Source organism: Lupinus angustifolius, chromosome LG12 (genome assembly GCF_001865875.1).
Source record: "Lupinus angustifolius cultivar Tanjil chromosome LG12, LupAngTanjil_v1.0, whole genome shotgun sequence".
NCBI classification, from domain to species: Eukaryota; Viridiplantae; Streptophyta; class Magnoliopsida; order Fabales; family Fabaceae; genus Lupinus; species Lupinus angustifolius.
Window position 1 is genome coordinate 7,890,424 of NC_032020.1, and position 21,752 is coordinate 7,912,175.

General features: G+C 32.9%; 2 protein-coding genes and 1 long non-coding RNA gene across 4 annotated transcripts; 2 read left to right on the forward strand and 1 right to left on the reverse strand.

The window, feature by feature from the left end:
* LOC109361701 lies at positions 199-11,814 on the forward strand. Its single transcript, XR_002109317.1, has 3 exons — positions 199-509; positions 1,094-1,099; positions 11,802-11,814. It is a non-coding gene; the product is annotated as an uncharacterized LOC109361701 (long non-coding RNA).
* On the reverse strand, positions 508-2,926 carry LOC109361700 (cytochrome b561 domain-containing protein At4g18260-like). 2 transcript variants are annotated; one of them, XM_019607226.1, is made up of 4 exons: positions 2,644-2,925; positions 1,776-1,940; positions 1,172-1,320; positions 508-877 (listed from the first exon to the last, which is right to left on the reverse strand). In XM_019607226.1, exons 1-4 carry the CDS (start codon positions 2,923-2,925, stop codon positions 535-537), a joined length of 939 nt encoding a protein of 312 aa, XP_019462771.1. In that variant the 3' UTR covers positions 508-534. The 2 variants fall into 2 exon arrangements, with proteins under 2 accessions (XP_019462771.1, XP_019462772.1); XM_019607227.1 differs by lacking the exon at positions 1,776-1,940 and having other exon boundaries at positions 2,644-2,926.
* Positions 14,749-16,509, forward strand: LOC109361439 (40S ribosomal protein S14). Its single transcript, XM_019606892.1, has 6 exons — positions 14,749-14,874; positions 15,075-15,194; positions 15,282-15,327; positions 15,691-15,776; positions 15,899-16,028; positions 16,222-16,509. Exons 1-6 carry the CDS (start codon positions 14,872-14,874, stop codon positions 16,287-16,289), a joined length of 453 nt encoding a protein of 150 aa, XP_019462437.1. The 5' UTR covers positions 14,749-14,871; the 3' UTR covers positions 16,290-16,509.

Below are 21,752 nucleotides of genomic sequence, written 5' to 3' on the forward strand. Positions count from 1 at the left end.
AACCTTGAGATGAAAGTATTAATAATTGCTTACTAGCTTGTGAATGTGCTAGGTAATGAACACCATATGCTATATGTATTAACCTTTCATTTGAGTATTACAAATTTGCAGTTATTCTGCCCCTTTAAAATATGCTTCTTAATTCAAGTCATATATATATATATATATAAGGGTGATCCACAATTCCACATATAAATTGGCTGCAAATCATGTGTTCCAAAATCACAAAATTTATTCCAGAACGTAATGATTTGTTCACACTCATCTATAGTCTATACATTCTATAATCAGTATTCAAACACACACTTATAATATTCATAATACACATGTGGAAAACTATACAATAAAAACAACAAGAGAAGCAAAATAAAAAAGGGTAACATACCCAAATGAGACTTATTTTTTGATGAATGCACTCTATCAACTTGCCTTTCATAAAATGACCTACCCCTTCATAAAGTGCAGGCACCAAAATATAAAGTGAAAACAACCCAATCCCCTAAATTAATGTAAATTGAATAATAGAGTCCCATACTAGTCAAATAAATTCTCAAGTGCATTTCTTTTTCCACATGCAATTGGCATCAAATCTTTTTGGTTCTGCCTTTGAGGAATGTCTTGATTAGATGGCACAATTGACTCATTGATTTCAATCACTCCTTGCTTTTTCATATATTCCAATTTGTCTTGGAAGAGATAAATTAGTCCAATGAAAGAGACTTCCAATGTGAAAAGGATGGTCCAAAGACATGTGCTTTTCAATGTTCTCTTATGGTATGCTTTTAAACCTGTGTAAATGTTGATGATCCCCACAAGAGAAACTATTGTTCCTAGTATCCAGTGTATTAAGTACCAATAACTCCTCTCTTTCTTCCCCCTGAAATTTCAATTAGAAATTGTATAACATTAAGATTAATGAATACAAACTGAAGAGAAATATGTTGTCTCATATTATGTTTCATACATTGTCTCAGACCAATGATAATGAAAAAAACAACAATAATAATTAATGTTTAAAATTTTTAATCGACTTGACATGTTTTTATTGGTCCAATACTATACATGATTTGGGACAACAAATTTATGTTGATAGAAACTTGTCTTTGCAAATTAAGTACTTTGTCATTTGAATTAATAAGGAGCTTTATAAAATGTACAAATAATGATGAACCTTTGAGGTCTGAAAAATCCAATGAAAGTTTGCACCAATATAGCACCATAAAGTGCTAGGCCTAATCTTTGATGGCTATTATCAAATGAATTCTCAAACTTTTTCAGTGACATAGCAGCTCCAACTGTAGAAAGAAGCACTGCAAGCATCTGTTAGATGAAATGTTAGGATGTTTATAATTAGGATAAAAATGCAAAAAATAACTCTTAAGTACTTTTAAGTACATAATAACTCCATATTAGTTCAGTTCAAATGATAATCATAAATTCATAATATTGTTGTAAATTAAAACAAATAAAAGTAATATCAAACTTTGGCCTAAAAGTAATTAAATCATTCTAAAAAGCTTTGGACACACACCACTACTAGCTAAAGTTAAAGTAAGTTATGATTATGTTGTGAACACATATCAAAATTTCAATCATTACATCATGTAACTTTCAAGAAGCATCTCAAATACTCCACTAAGATAATTTATCAACACCACTACTAGAATTTACTTTTGAAGTTCAAAACATAATGATAAATGGTTCAGCAAAAAAAAGTATTTTAAAACAACAACAATGTAAAATTTTCATAAGAACAAATTTAAGAGATGCATGACCTGAAAAACAACATGCAGATAGAAGAGGAATCTATTCCTTCTTGATCCAGGTTCTGCTTTTCTGGATCCTCTTATGGTAAGTATCCCAAGAGGCATTAAGAACCCCATTGAAGCCCACAAGAGCAATCCATGTAGTGCAATATCAGATGTTTTTTTATGATTTACCTGATATATTAACTGGTAGTAGTCAAACTTAACTTATAAACCTCATCCTCTCGTCACTTTTGTACAATAAGGATATGTTTGCGAGTTCATTATTGGAGGGGAAAGAAGAGAAAGAGAAAATATTATTATCATTTCATAGGTGTATTTTATGGTTCTGAAACCTTTCATTTTCCTCCAAAAACCAACTCACAAACAAACAATATGTTTTCCTATACATAATTTGTCATGCCTTAAGTATGTCTCTCTCATGTTAATGTTACATTTTTTTGGTTTTAGTCCCTATTCAAATATTATTAGTTTTTAGTCCCCATTTTAACAAAATACTGTGGGTTTAGTCCCTCATCAAGAACTAAATCACATTTGTTTGGTATTTTTAGGGACTAGAGGGTAAAACTTGAATAAGGACTAAAACCATGAAGAAAAAATCATATGTACAGGATCAAAAACATTTGTTTGCTTACATATGAAAATAATATATTGATAAAGATAGGTAGTGTATTTGCTGAGTGTGTTAAATAGTTAGAGGCTTTGATAAAGAAAAAAAACAGATAAATATTGAAGATAAAGAAACAAGAAAAATGCTGATCATACATCACTTCCATGCACAATTTTCAAGCTATGTGCTAGCAGAATCGGAGTATAATAAGTATGTAGAAAATGAGATGAAGAAATTATATAGGAAACTCCAATGAATTTGGCATACCTTATAAACTTTATTTTTCGTATTTTTGTGACTGCCAAACTGATTCACTTCCTCATATGCTGTGCAGGAAGTGAATGGAAGAACAGAAACATAAAATGAAACCATAACAAAGTAGTGAAAGTACACTGGTTTGGAAGAAATATGCATTATCCCACCACTATTGTTAGACACTACTAACCTAAAGCCTCTTTTTGTCTGAGTTGTGAATCTCAGGATGCTCAAGGATATAATTGTTCTTCGGATGAGAAATATAGCTTTTAATATGTGGTGAATGGAGTTCATCTACCTTATAATGAGCTTAAAATAAAATAAAGGAAGATAGCTCTACAAATATATTATTAATTATTCATTCTTCACCAAGAAAATAGTGGTACAGTCATGTAAGACTCTGCTAGATCCTAAAAAAAAGTCAAAAGATCAATCGATTCCTAAAAACAAAAGTTGTTGGAGGATAAATCACACACCCCGAAAGAGAATAATCAATTATAAAAAATAAAGAATATTCTTCATCGTAACAAAAAAAAAATAACTCCTCCTTACAAAATATTATTCACTCACATGATAAAAAAAATTGTTTTGAAATATATGGTTACTTATTGTTACATCCTATTCCAAATCCAGTCATGAATCTAGGACTTAAAAGTAGAGTGTGCAAAATATGTCAAAAATTAAAATAATAATTATCATCATAATAAAAATATTAATATCAAAATTACAAAATTTAAATATATTTAATCACGTAAATTGCATATTTCATAATTAAACTCTATGTGATTTCACATTTTGAAATCATTGAATGATCGATTCGTTAAAATTGTTGTTGAACATTTCTCGCTAGATATAAGTCACCAGACAATCGTTCATGAATAGATCTCTCATTTGATTAGAAACTCTTTTTACAACTATGTTGTTAACTTTAAAAGAAGGTAAACTAATGTGTAAACAATCCACTTTCAACAAACTTATTTGAAATATTATTGATTCACTTCAAAGAATAAAATTCAACGTTGTTATCCATATTCAATGATGTAAGTCTTAAATTGATTATAAAAAATCACCAAACCAATTGAACAAAAATCATGTGAATAAAATTTTACGAATTTAATCAGTTTTGTCATATCAAAAATAGAGAAAAAATCAATTAGACTCAAATAAGACATACAAAAAACAGTTGAGTATTTGCCTCGAAAAAATAATCACAAATTTCTTAAATTGCATATCCATAATATTATAAAATAATTTAAGATGATAATGATTATTTGTTTTTCATGAAGCATGTCATGTTGTTTACAAAACAAATAAAGTTGAGTCTTATAGAGTTATAAGTGATATAAATATTATTTATTTTTTAAATTGAGGGTGTGCATGCACACTAACACATAACACCGTCAATGTCCAAGACACGTCATGTCTGCCCACATTTGTACAGGTCCTAGCCAAATATCGGGTAACGAAGGTTCAACTTGTACAACTGTCAATCATGTCTAGAAATCCGACCTAGCCAGGTAAGAAACAATGATGATGGAACATGGCCTAGTCACCAATGTATAGTACCACAAACCTCTATGACATAATTGTCACACTATCATATATACATGATTGCCACATTGACTACACAATACATACCTCTATCATCAGAGAGTTGATCATGTCATTTGCACCTTGTACCATCCTCTACTATGCAGCAAGAACATGCCTAGAATATGATTACAAGAGGCTACCATACAACCATCATGGATAAATCAATGTATCAGCTAGAGTACGGATGTGTCAGAAACACCTAACATAAATAAAGTAGTACATGCTTGTGTGAAGCAGAGTGCGACAGGACAAGATATTCGACACCATCTACTCAAGAATATTTCATTAAGACAATATTCAGGCTACATTTTGCTCGGATTCCAGCACTCCATCACGACAACCTCCATACCAGAGAACACTTATAATTTCAATCTAATATTAAATGATTGTTTTTTCTATAATGTCCTCATATAGAGTAAATGATGAAATTTAAAGTAAAGTTTAAAATGTAAAATGAAATACCAGACATTATTTTTCTCACTTTCTTAATCTATATTTCTCTCACTTTCTCAAAGGTTATTTTGTGAGGGATTAAGTAAATTCTATTACTAACTATAACATCAACCTCCTTGTCCCACACAGGTTAGTTGAATGTAAATAATAGCTTTTATTCAGAAGTGGATGCATACTGTCTCAATATTTCAAATGTGGGGTTGCTTGTACGTTGGAATATCATGTCATCGACTGGTTGAATTAAGAAACAAAGGTCAAAATCATATGTATTCATGTCGTGCTTGATTTGTGCTGGACACTTTGTAAAGCTAATTAAAGCGGATAAAATTAAGCGACAGATCAATCCATGTATAACCATTTTACTATTCACTTCAAACATCTGGTTACTATGCATTAAATTAAAAAGTAAAATATTTCGATTTTTGTGAAAATTGAGAAACTAGAAGATATCATGTTTCATCATATTCTATCTACAAATCCATCATATTACTATATAAGTTTGAAAAGTGCATTTTGTCCCCCTAATCCAAATTAGTTAAGGTCTTATGTGCCTTTAGTTAAAATTTAGATTTTGTTTAGATTTTCATTGAAATAATTTTGTCTGGTTCCTTCAACTTCAATTTATGCACATGCAGGAGAGAAAAAGAAAAATGGGTTGTACAAAACTGGGTGGGACACGATCATATATAAGATCCAAGTCCACTTATTTTCTAGTTTCTTCCATGAGTAATTAGACTTTAGGGACTCATAATCATTAAAAAAATCGCACCATTTCCATAAAAGAGCAAAAGTAGCATCACCAATTTTATATATTTAATAATAGTATAAGGGTTAATAATGTTGTAAATGTTACCACAATACATAACCAGACTTCTAATATCCACATTGATCATAGTCCTAATTGAGTTGAATAGGAATATTATGGACTATGATACTCATTTTTTAGTGGGATACTCTTAGAAGTCGTATCTTTAAAAAATAGAAGTGCATGGTCTAACAAATTATATATGGACATATTTAAAAGATTTATGTTATTAAATTTCAAAATCATTAAGTTTTGTCAAATCTTTATTTTCGTTTTTGTTCAACCTTTGGCACATGGATGAGGATCACTTGTTTTCAATGATGTATGATTCTCTGTCCAAGTCAATCATATATTAACACGTGGATAAAATAAAAATTTTAAAAGCAAAAAGTAATAAAATTGAGCTTTTTGATTGATTTGAGACATAAAGTGTGACACCATTTAGGACATGTGATATCTATCATTGGGCAACGTGCATTTGTGAATGTTTAAACATTGAGTAATGTTATATCATCATACTATATATTTCTACTAATTTTTCTACCTACAAGAAAGTGACACATGTCATTTATAAACCAATCATTAATAAATAAAGTATCACTTGGTAATATATCTCACTTTGTTGTTGGTAGGATGATTTAGTACGAGAATATATCATTTTCCTTAAACATTACATCCATACTTACAAATAGATTTGATGTGTCTGTTTAATTTGGCCTTAGTAGGTAAATGGACATGGAGACTCCTTCTTGAGCACGATTCTCTTTGGGTGAGAGTGATGAGATCTAGATATGGTGTGGGGGAGGGTGCTTTGGGGGTATATGCAGAAGAGTGTTTTCGAAGAGAGTCGTCGTGGTGGAGAGACCTAGGATGCCTAGACAATAGAGAGAATGGGATACACAAAGGGTGGTTTCAAGCGGTGTGAGTAGGAGAGTTGGCTCTAGTGTTTCTACTTTGTTTTGGATTGATTAGTGGGTTGAGGGGAGAGTCTTAACATATGTTTTCCCAGGTTGTTTCAGGTTGCTTTGGACAAAAGTGTTACTATTGGTTCTGTGGGAGAATGGAGGAATGATGTCTGGTGTTGGAATCTGAAGTGGCGTAGAAATTTGTTCTCCTTTTTAACTCATTAAAGGACGTCAGGCTATTGCATGACAATGATGACGGGTGGCTTTGGGTACATGACAAGGGTGACCTTTACTCGGTTAGTAATGCCTATAACGTTCTTCTTAATGAGGTTAACTTCTGTGACTCTGGGTTCTATAAAAGAGTTTGGGCTTGCAACGTCCCTTTGAAATTGAGATGCTTTGTGTGGAGACTGACCTTAGATGGAGTACCGATTCGGCTGAATCTGGCTAGGCGTGGAGTCCTTGGAGATGAATTCGACCGTGTCTTTTGTGCCTTTTCTTCTCATGCCTCTTCTCTTATGGTGTTCGGCAAACAATCTACTCTTGGTTTGGGCTTCGTTCAGTTTTTCCCATTGACATTAGGACTAATTTCATATCTCATTGGTACTCTTTGCGGTTGGGAATAAAACTATCATCAACAATGATGTCTATCTAGTTTGTTACTTTGTGGTCCCTTTGGTTGGCTATAAATAAGGTTATCTTTAAACACTCTTCTTGTCATCTTGATGAGGTAATTTTTGCTATTCAACTTCATTCTTGGAACCTTCTTTTTGCTTGTTTCTCTCCCTTTCCTTTCACCTTTATGGATTGGGTTTGGAGCCCTTTCAAGTTGTCTGAGTTGGTTTGTGTAATGTTGTAGTGGATAGAAGTACCACTTATTCTCCTAATACTTTTATTCTAATCCAATATAATTGTTGATAAAAAAAATTCATTTAAGTTTTATCTTGACTTGCTAGTAACTAGTAAATAGTAACAGTCGCATAGATCATATTTTAATCTATAAATTATTGCTAGTAAAAAATGGATTAAAGAGGGGATTGAATAAATGCAAGCCTTCATGTGCTATTATATCCAAATCGTCACTAAGTGACTAGACACCCATATATCCACTAACCAAAGTTTCATAATAATTTAATTTAACATGGCCCAGTTTCATGAAAAAACAATCATGACCAATGAAAAATTGAAAACAATGAAGTACCGTTTGCCAACTGAACCTCTATTTCTTTAGAGTGGCATTCATGAGTATTCAGCTGATATATCAATCAGTAACAAACCTCTATTTCTTTTGAAGGACATTCATGAATATTTTGGTGATATATCAATTTGTTACAAAATAAGTGGGTCTAGATGTAACTTTATTGATGTCTGAAGTAAGGGAAAGGGAATATAGTGATATATTCTATGCTAACAAACTGATCATATTGGAAGTTTTAATCATACATTTTGACTGTGCAAAATGGTATTTCATCATAAGTTTTTGTTATTGTAATTTACAACAATTCTAAATAACATGAAATAATATTTATTGGCTGAGTCATGACCAGATCGCTTCTCTTAAAGACGTTTCGTGACACTGCCCAAAATATGAAGCATACTATCGATCATGCCGTCTCCAGGATAAAACGACTCAAATCTCTGTTATCGAATTCTTACTGCTGTGTAAGAACCGGTCTCGAATACACTCACCACAATATAGTTACCCATTGACGTACGAAAGATCTTCATCCATTGGTTACAACATTCCTCCATGGGCTAAGTGAAAGAAACATATAAGTGGACTTGACACCACATGTTAACTGTAACGCCCCGAAAATTACTCCAAAAATCTTGCTAAAAAATGGGTAATTTTTTATTTTATAAAATAATGATGCCATATAAATTTTATTTCCTTATATTCGTTTCATTTTCGGAACATCACTTTAAGTAACATACAATGCGAAAAATGAAAAACCATTACTTAATGGTAATAAAAATAACCCAATAAAACTTCGAATCATACTTCATTAGAATATCATAAAATGTTGATACGAAGTATAAGGCGGAATCCTAATCGTCACCCAAATAAAACTACTCACAAAATAAATACCCTACACGGTACACTAATCAAAAAGCACCAGAGCGTTTGTAGGTATAACCGTTTCCCTCAATCCTCCATGCCCCCTCCTGGGACATCAAAAAGAGGTAACTCAGAATCCTGACATAATGATCCATCTGAATAACACGTGAATAAAAGACAAAGAAAAAGAAAAGGGAGTAAAACATATAATGAATATTACTCATTGACGGCGTGGAATTACACGGAATATTACATCCAGACAGACACGCATAATAACACATCACATATAAAAAATGCACAACGATGAATGATGTTATAATCTCATATTATGAGGATTAAAGTCCACAATCTCAATGTATGAATGTTATGCTTGTTTCATCCATCCTTTCACCAATATCCTCCCAATATACTATTCGGAAATAACCAAGAGTACAGGTCCCATAACAAGCCGATTTGAACGCACCAAAATTATTCCTCGCAATGATATATGATCGATCTGTTCCGAAGAACTGTCCATTTCAGGATGGTGTCGTATCAAACACTTTCTGGGCATCCCTCTCATTGATCCTGATTGCAAAGAGGGGTTGTCAAAGATCATCTAGTTTGCGTTGTGAGAACTGTCCAATCCAACATAATACCTCATCTAGGAATACAAGGGACTTGTCTCACCTAGACTCACCTTCAAGACTTTGCTGACGAATCACCGCCATCAACGCCGTCCATCTCAACATCTCAGGGCTCGTTCGTCTTTGTAAATTTCCTCTCACTACTTCATTATCCATAATGAGTATGCACACTAACCGAGGTTAGCCGATTAAATCTTTTAATCATTATTTTATATGATCGGCCCAACCTAAGACATCTCCCAGATGAATGGAGGAATGCTTCTTGTGGGACCCGATCTTACGTCAACACGTAAATAGAGGAATAACATCCCTACCACTACGAACCATCGTTGAATCACCCTGGACGGCCACATGGCCAAGCCTCTTACGGCCAGACGACCTTGCTGCATGATATCATGTAATCCTTTTTTTGGGCATCGCCCTAATCACGACATCACAATCGGAAACCTTGCCCTCAATAGGCGTAAGAACAAAGGTACTTGCATAAGTTTGTAAATTTTGGGTACCAGACTCAATAATCTGAGTCATGGTCTTTCCCAAGTGTAAATACAGTTCACGCCCAAGCTAAGGCTATTGCCTAAGCAATCAAACAATCAGAAACAATCAAAAATAGGGCATCGCCCTAATCACGACATCACAGTCGGAAACCTTGCCCTAAATAGGCGTAAGAACAAAGGTACTTGTATAAGTTTGTCAATTTTGGGTATCAGACTCAATCATCTGAACCATGGTCTTCCCCAAGTGTAAATACACTTCACACCCAAGCTAGGGCTATTGCCTAAGCAATCAAACAATCAGAAACAATCAAAAATATTGTATGTCTCTCGCTCAAGCGACGAACTCATCAAAACAGACTCAATTCTCTTCCTGATTCTCGCCCAAGCGAGGGACTGTCACTCAAGCGACAAATCCATCAAAAATTGGTCAACATACCTATCTGGTCCGTGCCCGGGCAAAATACGGTCGCTCGGGGTGCCAAAAACGCCTAAAATGGGCCCTCTGGCCCTCGCCTTTAACAAAGCAACTCCTTACTTTTATTACTTTCAAGAATTTCATATAGTTATTTACCTTTACAACTTCTTGATGGCAAAATGCCATTATGATAAGAGTTATCGTTCAGACGACTTAAAAAGAAGTAAAGTCTGTATGGAGCCCTCTCGCTCAAGCGAGAGCTGTCTTCCTCAAGCGAGGGCACATCCATTTTTGAGGCATTTGTGGCTTAAGCTGTCTTCCTCAATCACTTCTCTTGGTGCATATTTTAGCTCAAGCGAGAGCTGTCTCGCCCTGAGCTAAAACTCTCGTTTTCTCTAGACACTTCTTGCTCAAGCGAGAAGAGCCTGAATATCATTTTAATTACTTTTCTCAAGGAAAATATTTCTCATTTATATCACATGTTTTTAAACCTTGACTTTAACAATTATCACATACATGTCACTCCTATAATAATCATTCAAGCATTATAATTCAAGAGTAAACATGGTATTTGCATATATAAACATAACATAAATCGGTATAAGAAATATTGTTGTACTTAATCCAAACAAACAAATAATTGATTAAGTACAAGCTTTCTTAATACCCAAGACAACTCCAAACTTGTGAGGGAGTTTGGAGGTCCGGATGCATATTCGGACACCACTGTGTCACGATGTTTTCTCCATCACCTAAGTGTGTTGGTCACAAGGTTCTCTGTTTGCACGTGAGCTTACTTGATCTGATCTCCTCTCGAACTCTTCATTACGCCAAAATAACGTTAATTAGTTAACTGACGATAATTATTGTACTTACGAAGTAACTTTTTACGCGAAGATAAAACTTCCGATTTAAAATGAATTTAATTGCTTTCGTCCATCCGATTCAAGGTTGAATATCCGTGAATCATCATTTGTCATTGAAAGTCTTACAATCAAATAACACTTTTTAAAGTAAGATTTTTAATAAAACTTATACCGGAATTATGTCGTAATCTGTGGATGTACACCAAGATGTACACCAAGCTAGACCCAGAAAAGCCTAAAAAGTGTTAATTTAAGTTGGTTTTCTACAATTTGCATAGGATAAGTGCCATAGAATGATGGTGAAAAGTGTATACTTTTGGCACTTATCACTTAACACCTCCTAATTGTTTTTAAGAAAAACTTCAAGGGTTAGTAAGTGTTAATTTCATAGTCATAAAAATAAATCCTAAGGTAAGACTTTCTACTACTTTAATATCCAAAACTTCATAACACTTTAAGTTTATGAAGTCAAGACTTTAATAAATCATCTTTTATCTCAAATCATTATTTTAATTTGGAAATCAAAGAGTAAAATATACTAAACCACTTTTAAGTATAATACTTTCTAAAAAAGAAACATTTTCAACAACAACTCATCAACAACATAAACTTTCAAGAATAACATACAAACTTTTTCCTAAACACATTAAAAGTTCTTTTGATGTTAAAATCATCACTTTAAAACATATTCAAATACTAACAATAATTTCTAATATTTCCAAACAAATAACTCATATAACCTTGTCCAAAGATATAGTTTTTTCATCTAAGAACAAGGAAAAAAATTCAAGATTTACAAAGGTAAAAACTACATAAAGGTTCATATGATTTTATTATCATCCCCTTTAGTTATGCCTTCATAAAATACTTAAAGAACAAATATAAACTCTACTTTATGAACAACATAATAAAAACTCATAACTTTCTATGAAGCATAAGAAGAAGATGAAGAAGAGAAAATAAAAGACTACTTTAGTTTGTATAGGAAATTTAGCGTAAAAATGAGAGAATGGTGTGAGTATTTATAGGAGAGCTTCACCCTCATCAAATCATAAAATTTAATGCAAAGTAAGTAGATATAGACTATCATATGTGATGTGTCTAATGGTTGTGGAGTGAGAGGATTTGTTGAGTGATTTAGGGGATTTTGTGTAAGAGAATATGTATTTTTGCTTGTTTAACAAGCAAACTTCTTACATGAAAATGATGTGACCTTTTCGATGATATATTCTCGATTAAACCATTCTCGAGTATTGTCGTCTAATACCTGGTCGGATAATAAAAATCTCTCGATTTCGGTTTACGGTTAGAACTTCGAAACACGGAATTTGGAGTGAAAAATAATTAGAAATGCGTTCTGGACAAACTTGGTGTCTATCTTGACTCGAAATAATATTTCGAAGCCAATGGTGTAATCATAATTCAATTCTGAGCTACGGAACTCAAAAACACGTTATTAGGCCGAATTCGAGCGAATTTGGGTCCAACAGCAGCTCAAAAACTTTCTGTCACAGAAAATTATGAAAATTTACGACAAAATAGGAAATCACAAAAAAAGACTAACACTGAAATAAGGTTTAGTCTAATTATATACTGATTAATTTATAAAATTAGTCGTTGTTAAAATAAATAATTAATAAAACATACACAAAAAATTCACGGTGTTACGTTAACCCAAAACCTTAACGCATTAGGTTTATGTGTTATCCACTTATATGTTCTTTAACTCATCCATTTTTGCTCAATGTGAGACTTCTTCATCCACACTTGGAATACCCAACATCCCCCTCAAGTGTGAGTTCTCCTTCGAGTATTGGATACACTAGAGCTCAACTCTTTATCTTCTTGCACTGTCGTTGGCTTATCCTTTTATCAACGGAACACGCCATCTTGACCTCTCGTCAGGAAGACTTTCGACACAAGGATCTCTCATGGATCTACCGACCACTTGCCACTTTAATACTCCATTGAGCCGTCGAACTTGGGAGTTGTTTTTTCAAAACTTTTCTGTGAATGACTTGTGAGTTTTTTAGATTTTACACCCAAAAATTTTCACTACTAACTTACAATAAACCAAGTTCCAACAACTTTTGCTAAACCCTGCCTGGTGCTGCTAGAAGAGGGATCACCTATTCTAAGAAACCATATCTCTTCTTGTTTTTATCCAATCAAATTATACTAATTAACATAATTCTGCTTTTATAATTTTTTTTATTTAATTGAATGACACATTGTAATTGGTGGGTGACACTATTAGGGACACAATCCATCACATAGGATCTCTATTCGGTGTTATTATATCAGTGTCGTCACTATTAAAAGTTTAACCAAATCTTTGTTGGATTTTAAGATTTACTCAAAGTTCTAACACTATATATTATCATATAGAAGAAACTATTCATGACTAATCATCAAGAAATAATAGAGAGAGTGAAAGCATATTTGTATATCTTCATATATGGAAGAATATGAAAAAAGAATTTCTATATCACTTATCTTGTATATACTCTCCCTTCTATAACATGTAAATTATTTGGTCTTCAATTTCTTAATGTGTCTCTTTTATAATAGTGACATGGTAGAATAAGAAACTTATTCATGCATATGACTTATGAAACATAACTCTTGTTTAAAAGAAATGTATGTTCTTTCATGAAATGTGGTGTTTATTTGAATTCACAATCTTTCATGAAGATTAATGACCTTTAAATTTAAAATCATTAAGATTTATAAAATAATTTTCATGACAATTATATTCCTAGACTTTACATAAATTATATCATTTTGATTTAACTAACTATTATAATATCATCAAATTTAAACATTAATTGTGTCACTTCTAAGTCTATTGAAGACATATGCACTGCTATTTGCTAGGTTGATGCGGTGGTTCATCTGACATTTATTTCTTGCTCTTGGTATATGAAACAAAGATTAGTAACAAAAATGTAATAAATTATACAACTGAAATTAGTAATAATAAATAATTCTACTGACTGGGGCCAATTTAGCATAATGGCAATCGTTATATTATTTTCAAAGAATTGGCAGCAAATTTTCATTTCGTTTTTTTTTCAATTAAAAAAGTACATAACAGAAGAAAATTTAGAGATGAAAAGATTGTCAGATAGCAAGGTCATGAGGCACACCATGAGCAATTGTTAATTACGTCTAACCAATTGTTAATTACGTCATAATCCACACAACACTTTCTAGTAAGGCAGATGTTGAAAACTAAGCTCAAAAGAAGAATATGTATAATCAGGTGAGTATATTATTGGTAGGGGACTTAGATCAAGGTTTAATAAGGTTGCATTATTACTTAATATTGAAGGCTACATTTTGAACTCAAGGAAGATTTCAGTGTTAAGTTGGGTAGTGGTAACAACTCATTTTGATATGATAATTGGATTAAGTTTTATGGTTGATCTTACTAATATCACACATACAATGTTATCCATGAAAGGTGTTTAGAGTGATGGTTCCCAAAACTTAAATATCTTATCCACTATGTTCCAATAATAAGTGAATAATATGATTTATAGTATCTCAATTTAATATCATCTCAAATAAATGATTGTTAGGTATAAGATAAGCATGCCTCAAGAACTTATGCAAAAGTATTGATGACTAAAAAAACAAGTAGTCTAGTGGTCCTCCAACAATCAGTTTTATTGGAACTTTCACATTCTAAGTTTTTTCAAATAAAACACCTGATTATTATCTATTGGAATTAGAATTTTAAATTCAATTTCAACTTCATATGCCATAATAATATTTTTTTTATCTACTTTGCCTATATTGGGTTTCACAGGTTTAATAGGATAGAAAGTATTAGGCCTCTCAATTGGCCCAATTCCAACAACACACAAATCTCTTATCCTATTCAAAACCTAGTCCAAAACCCTAATCCCCCCATATAAACATCGCATAGAACACAATTTCTGAAGCCTCAGAACGCAGAGTTCCTCGTCAAACGACAAAACCCTAGCGCACTCGAGATCCAACACCTTCAGCAGCAATGGTATAACACTTTTCTTACACATGTTTTCTTAGTTTGTATCCTCTCACTGTTACTAAGAAGATCTAATCATAAATCTCGAAACTTGTTATGTTAGTATTCATGTGAATTTTATGATAATTGTGTGTTTACAATTCTTTATTTTAATTTGAATTCTTTTGTTCATTAGATGAATTTAATTTGAAGTTGTTAATGTTGTATAGTCGAGGAGAAAGGTTAGGGAACCAAAGGAAGAAACTGTAACTCTTGGCCCAGCTGTTAGAGATGGAGAACATGTTTTTGGTGTTGCTCGTATCTTTGCATCATTTAATGACACTTTCATTGTGAGTATATTTTTTAATTTCATTTACTTTTATTTGAATTAGAATTTTATGGATTTTGTTGTAATTGGATGATTTGTGTAATTGTAGCACGTCACTGATTTGTCTGGAAGGGAAACACTTGTTCGCATCACTGGTAATTGTTTCTCTTGACATTGTGTTGGTGTCCATGGAATAATGTATCAAAATTGCAATTTGTTGGTTTTATTTATGTTGGTATGTTTGTATACGGTTCTGAGATAGTGTAATGTACTTTAGATTTTAACCCTTTGATTTTATGCCCAATAATGTATGTTGTTTATAGGATTTTAATGTTTGAGCTGGGTGACTCTGGTTTTGTGAATCTGTTTCAGATTTCAATTATTTTCATAACTGTTTATTCTGAAAATTGAAAAAATTGTGCCATTCACTACATTATTCGGTCAAGTCTCTGATTTTTAATCAATTGATAAATATATTGGGTTAGTGTTCTCTTTTGTAATTTGCTTGTAATGTTCAGGTGGAATGAAGGTTAAGGCTGACAGAGATGAGTCATCTCCTTATGCTGCTATGCTTGCTGCACAAGATGTTGCTACCAGATGCAAGGTAATTAGTTTGGTTTTTTTTTCCTGTTATTTACATTGGGCAAAATTTTGTTATTTACATGAGTCATCTCCAACAATTTTATTTGCCTACTTTGATTGACTTGAGTATGAATTCTTTAACAGGAGCTGGGCATAACTGCTCTTCACATCAAGCTCCGTGCCACTGGTGGAAACAAAACTAAAACACCAGGCCCTGGTGCTCAGTCTGCTCTTCGTGCTTTAGCTCGTTCAGGAATGAAAATTGGTCGCATAGGTATTTTCCATTTTGAGGATACCATTATTTTATTTCCTTCCTATTTTGAGCATCTGTTGCACTCTAATTGTTTTGAAGTGATAATTTCCAGGTGCAATGTTTTGTATTTAGCATCTATCATCTTGTCTTGTTTTCTAATTTGATTTCTCATTTTTGAGACTTCTGTTATTTACTACTGTATTTTTATTTTCAGAGGATGTGACTCCAATTCCATCAGACAGCACTCGTAGAAAGAGTGGTAGAAGGGGTAGAAGGCTTTAGAAGATTGCTATGGTGTGGCTGGTGGCTGGAGCTGGTTTTGTTGTCATTGTTTTGTTTCTCTTGGTCGCCAGTTTTGCGGCATCTTGAAAATTGACTGAAGTTGGATTTCAATTTTGGAACTTTGTACTTGCTGACTTTATGTCCTGGCCAACTATTTTAGTTGAGTTCATTTATATATTATAGCCAATGACTATTGAAAGGTTTTGTTGCTGCTTCTTAATTTCTATGTGATGATATCTTGGCTTCAAGTATATTTAGCTTAGAATTCACCTATTAAATGCGATATTTGTTGTTAATTAATGTTATCTGTAAGTTTTTTAGGTATCTTGTAATTTTTCTTTGCTACCATGTCTTAATCTTGTTAGGAAAAATGTCTTCAATCATATCCTTGTTTCACCAATGCCCTCGATTTTTGTTGTGGCCCTTGCCATCCCCATTTTCTATAACTTAATCTCTTGCTGCTCTCATTGTGGTCTTCAATGATCTCTCTTATGCCAGGTTCTGGCCATCCTTCCTAAAACCTTTGTTGCCAATCTAACCTCCTTTCTCTGATTTTTGGAATCTGATATTATTCAGTTCCTGATCCACTACTTAGTGAAAACTTGATTGCCATGAAACTCTGCTATGTAGCAGCGGTCTGGGTTCTAAGATTGGTGAGGGAACAATATTGGTGCAAGGTATGGTTCCTCAGCAATGGTGGACAAGTTGGTCGATGGATGTAAATATTGTTGTTGGGCCATCTTGTTGATTATAGGTTGTTTCGCTTTCAAGTTGAAATAATTAAATAGTTGGAACCAGGCGAGAAATTTCGTTTGGGTTGGCTTGCTTGGGTTATTCGTACCCATTTTCATGTCTAGGTTTGGGTTTGAAATAAGTATCCTAGTTTTTTGTTCTAATGTTTTCCAGTGTTCGTTTATCTTATGTCGATATTTTATTCTTTTAATTTGTCCCGTAGTTTTACATATTGGTGCCATAAAAGATTATTAAACTTGTTACGCTGTAACGGGTTTAAATAGTTTTACATATTCGGTGTATCTTTTATTCAAAATTATTACCCCTAGCAAAAGGTTGTGGATGACTTGATGGCAACAATAAATCTGGTCCGAAGCCTCCTAAGATCGTGTGGTTGTAACAGCTCTAAAGTTCTTTGGTATATGCTATAAGGAAATCAGTCAATGCCATCTCGAATTTAATAAGGGGATGATTGGAGCAGTAGTTGACGATGCACAAATTTCATATTCTTGGTTTTTATTCATTTTTATTTTTTGTTTCTGAGTAGACAAACAGAACAGATATAGACAATACCAAGGCAAAATTGAAGTCATGCTTTAATAAATGGAATTTTATATTAAATAACACTTGTTCAAAGGACATTACTCTGATATTAGTTCGGGTAAGCAACACCCTAGCAAAGACCCCAAAATAATTTTCATTTAACAAAATGAGAAACACTCTCTAGCTCTAGCTCATATTATGTTCATCATTTACAAAGTATCTCTTAACTTCTGAAATGCATGCCATGTGAATAAGTTGTCTGAACCCACCTGGTGGTAACTTCCAACAGCTTGGTTGACGTTAGAGTTTGGGCTCCCAAACTCGGTTGAGACTCTGGAATATTTATTCACATTTGATAAAAACTCATCCAAACCATCTGGCAAGGTGCGTTGGGTTAAGATCACCATGTACGTGAAATCAAAAGTGCCATGGAAAGTCACTCAAGTCACCTTGTCATTGTTGACGACACTTGATGACATCATAATTGGAACAACTTGCATGAATTACTTTTAAAGGTGTTGCGCTTGAAGTCAATGTTTTTTTTTGCATAGGAGATCAATAAAATAAGGAGCGTAGGCATCACACGTTAGATTGAAATTGCGGAATGAAGCGACTATTGGTTTTGATGTTAGAGAGTTGTCGGTGACAGAGGGTGAATTTGACCTATACGACTTTAGGTGAATCAATGTTGGCTTAAGAAGGTAGTAGTTAGTCAAAGTGTAGATATTATGATGGTGGTAATGAGATATGTGTGAAGAAGAAGATCTCACTTTTGACTTTGACAAAGTTTTGATGAAGCCAACAACATCACATAAAATAAGAAAATGAAGAATACTTATGAAGACAATGTAGACAAAACTTAAAGAAATTAAAATCTAAGTCTTTAGGTATTTCTATCCTTATACTCTAATCTATACACTTAGTAATAATGCTCACAAGTATTTTAAAAAAAAATTGATAAACATAAGTATAAATGAAAACAATTTTCAAAATATTATGCAACAAGTTACTAGATCTAAGTAATATATTACCGTGACTAAGAAAACAATTTTCAAAATATTATACAACAAGTTACTAGATCTAAGTAATAAGTTACTGAGATTAAGTAACAGGTTACCATAACTAAGTAACATGTTACATGAGTGAGAAACGAGTTACCCAACAAAAAATGATCAAGGTAATCGATTACACCATGTGGGTAATCGATTACACAACACGGTAAATAATTATCCAGTTGGATAGAACAGTTGGGTAATCGATTACACCTTTTGAATAAACGATTACTACCTGTGAAAATCAATTACGCAGTTGGACAAACTTGTTCAATAATCGATTACATCGATTAAGTAATCGATTACTGAGAGCTGTTACATCAGTTTTCAGATTCAAACCACACAACTTTCAACCCAAACAAAATTATTTCATTCCAAACAAATCCTACTTTTTCGTAGAGGTATTTTGATTGATTAAAAAGTCTATGTAAAGGCTTTAAAACTCATTTCAAACATACACATATACATAACACAACTCAGATTGAAATCACTTACTGAAACTACAATTTTCTGAAATACTTGTTCTACACTTGATGTAACTTGTTCATAACTTTCAGAACCTGTTTTGCAAAGTTGTCTTAAGTGTTATTGCAAGTTATTCAAACCTTATGAGCATTAGTACTAAATTATACATTGAGTTATTGGATTGCAAGAGTTTATAACTTCAAAATCTTGTAAAGGCAATCCATTGTCATTGTTAAATGTTTTCTTCATTCAAAGTATTAAATTACTTTCTTTCACATGGGTGTGATAAGAAAAGTGATAAAGTCACTTGGAAAGGTGTTTTCCAAAGAGTGATATAAGTGTTAAAGAATGAGTAAAGTACAAGGGAATTTCAGGGTGAGAAATTATAATTACTACTATTAATATACAGTAAAGAAATCTCTTGTGCTACAAGAGTACCAGACGTAACATTCAGTGGACAAGAAGGTGAACCAATATAAAAATATCTGTGCACTCTCTTCTCCTATATCTCCTTACATTTACTTGATTATTTTTGCATATCATTATCCGCTGCTATTAACTCTTGAATTGTGCAGAAAAATCAGTCATAGTTTTAAACAACTAATTCACTCCTCTCTTAGTTGTCATCTCAGTCTTACAATTGACACCAAAGATTTTTTTGAGTAATTTATTCTCAAACTGATCCTGCTTCGAAGATGGCCGCAAGATCATTTCTAGGAGAAGGTTCCAACATTAATCGCCATCCAAGCTTTGTTGGAGAATGCTACGACTTCTGAAAGATCAGAATGAGAATCTTCATAGTGTCTCAAGATCTAGACATTTGGAATGCAATTGAGGAAGGACCTTATGAACCCTTCACATTTATCAATAGTGTGAGGGAAGTGAAGCTGAAATCCTCTTGGAATAATGAAGACAAGAAGAAAGTGCAATATAATCTAAAAGCAAAAAATATCCCCATTTCTGCACTCGGTTTTGATGAATTTTTTAGAATATAAACTGCAAATCTGCTAAAGAAATGTGAGATACTCTAGAGACCACACACGAAGGAACCGAGGAAGTAAAAAGGTCGAGACTAAATACTCTTTCCGAGGAATACGAAATGTTTCGTATGAAGCCTGAAGAGAAAATACTTGATTTACAAAAGAGATCTACTCATCTTACTAATCATCTCATTGCACTTGGAAAAACTTTATCAAATAGTGACTTGAACTTAGAAGTTCTAAGATCACTTACCAGAACATGACAACCAAAAGTTACAGCCATTTCTGAAAAGAAAAGTTTATCAAAAATGTCCGTGGCTGCTTTGCTCAGAAAATTGCAGGAACATGAATTGGAACTTAGTCAAATTGAACAACATGAAGAGCAAGAAAATAAGAAGAATAATATCTCTCTCATGGCAAAAGTGGATATATATGATTCACCAGGAGATGAATATGAAAATGAAGAGATGGAAGATATGAGTTTGTTCGTAAAGAATTTCAACAAGTTCCTTAAAAGGAACAAATTCACTAAAACTGGACAAATGAAGAAATTTACCAAGAATAATGACGCTTCCACTTCAACCCAAAACTTGACATGATTTGAATGTGTCCAGCCTGGTCATATGAAAATGGATTGTCCAAATATGAAGAGGAATGCCTTCAAGGGTAAGAATGAAATGAATACTAGACGGAGAGCTTACATAGTTTGGGAAGATAATGATACCAGTTTGGCCTATGAACCAGAAATTTAAGAACAAACACATCTCTCTCTCATGACATCTCATCACTCTGATAATAAAGAGGTAAATGAATCTAACCTATTTTCTTCTTCTGAATTGCAACACACATTTAATGATTTACATGATGAATACGTCAAACTCACCAAACTATTTTTAAAACAAAAAACTGAGTTACAAGCATTCAGAAATAAACCATCATCATCTTCATGCCAAAACTACATTACTCTTGAAAATAAAATCTCAACGTTAAGTCATGAACTAAATAAGGTAAACAAGAGTAGCAAACATCTGGACAAATTATCAAAGTTCAGAGACATTCTACAGACCGAAGAGATCTTGACTATTCTGAAAAACAAAATTCTAAGATTCAGAATGTCTCAACAAAGATAAACTTTAAAAAACAAAGTATCCATGCTCTTAAGAATTATAAATTTAGGATACATAAGCATCATCCCATATACACTTATTGTAAAAACCATGGACATACACCAAACACTTGTATGATTAGAAAACATGGTGTCCCCTTAGGTCATTATAGATGGGTTGAGAAAAATTCTAACCATGTAGGACTCAAATAAAATAGGTACATAATATTACTTAACCTGTTTTGTAGGAAAGTTTGAGAGCCGTCTATAATTTACGGTACTTGTGAAGGTGCGCATGTCAAGATAGCACTTTGGAAAGTTTTCTCGATGTGTTTAGTTTTGATGAGAACAACTTGTGATTATGAGAGCTTGAAGATCATCAAAAAATCAACATGCTTAAGTCTCTAGATTGGTATTAGGTAATATTTAGTTTAGGTTGAGTCTAAGGCTTAGGTAAACTCAATACATGTCTCATATGCATAAAACTTTAAATCATTTTAAGTTTTGAGATATGTCATTCATAATATGTTCATGCATCATATAAATACATGTAATATGTGCATCCTAGGCATAAACTTAGTGTTGA

Excerpts from the sequence above, each read along its gene's own strand:
- LOC109361700 (XM_019607226.1), bottom strand. The coding sequence starts at position 2,925 with ATGAACTCCATTCACCACATATTAAAAGCTATATTTCTCATCCGAAGA. Across the intron at positions 1,941-2,643 it reads CGAAAAATAAAGTTTATAAG|GTAAATCATAAAAAAACATC; the intron begins GTATGCCAAATT and ends TTAATATATCAG. Across the intron at positions 878-1,171 it reads GGATTTTTCAGACCTCAAAG|GGGGAAGAAAGAGAGGAGTT; the intron begins GTTCATCATTAT and ends TTGAAATTTCAG.
- LOC109361439 (XM_019606892.1), top strand. Across the intron at positions 15,195-15,281 it reads CATTTAATGACACTTTCATT|CACGTCACTGATTTGTCTGG; the intron begins GTGAGTATATTT and ends GTGTAATTGTAG. Across the intron at positions 16,029-16,221 it reads AATGAAAATTGGTCGCATAG|AGGATGTGACTCCAATTCCA; the intron begins GTATTTTCCATT and ends TTTTATTTTCAG.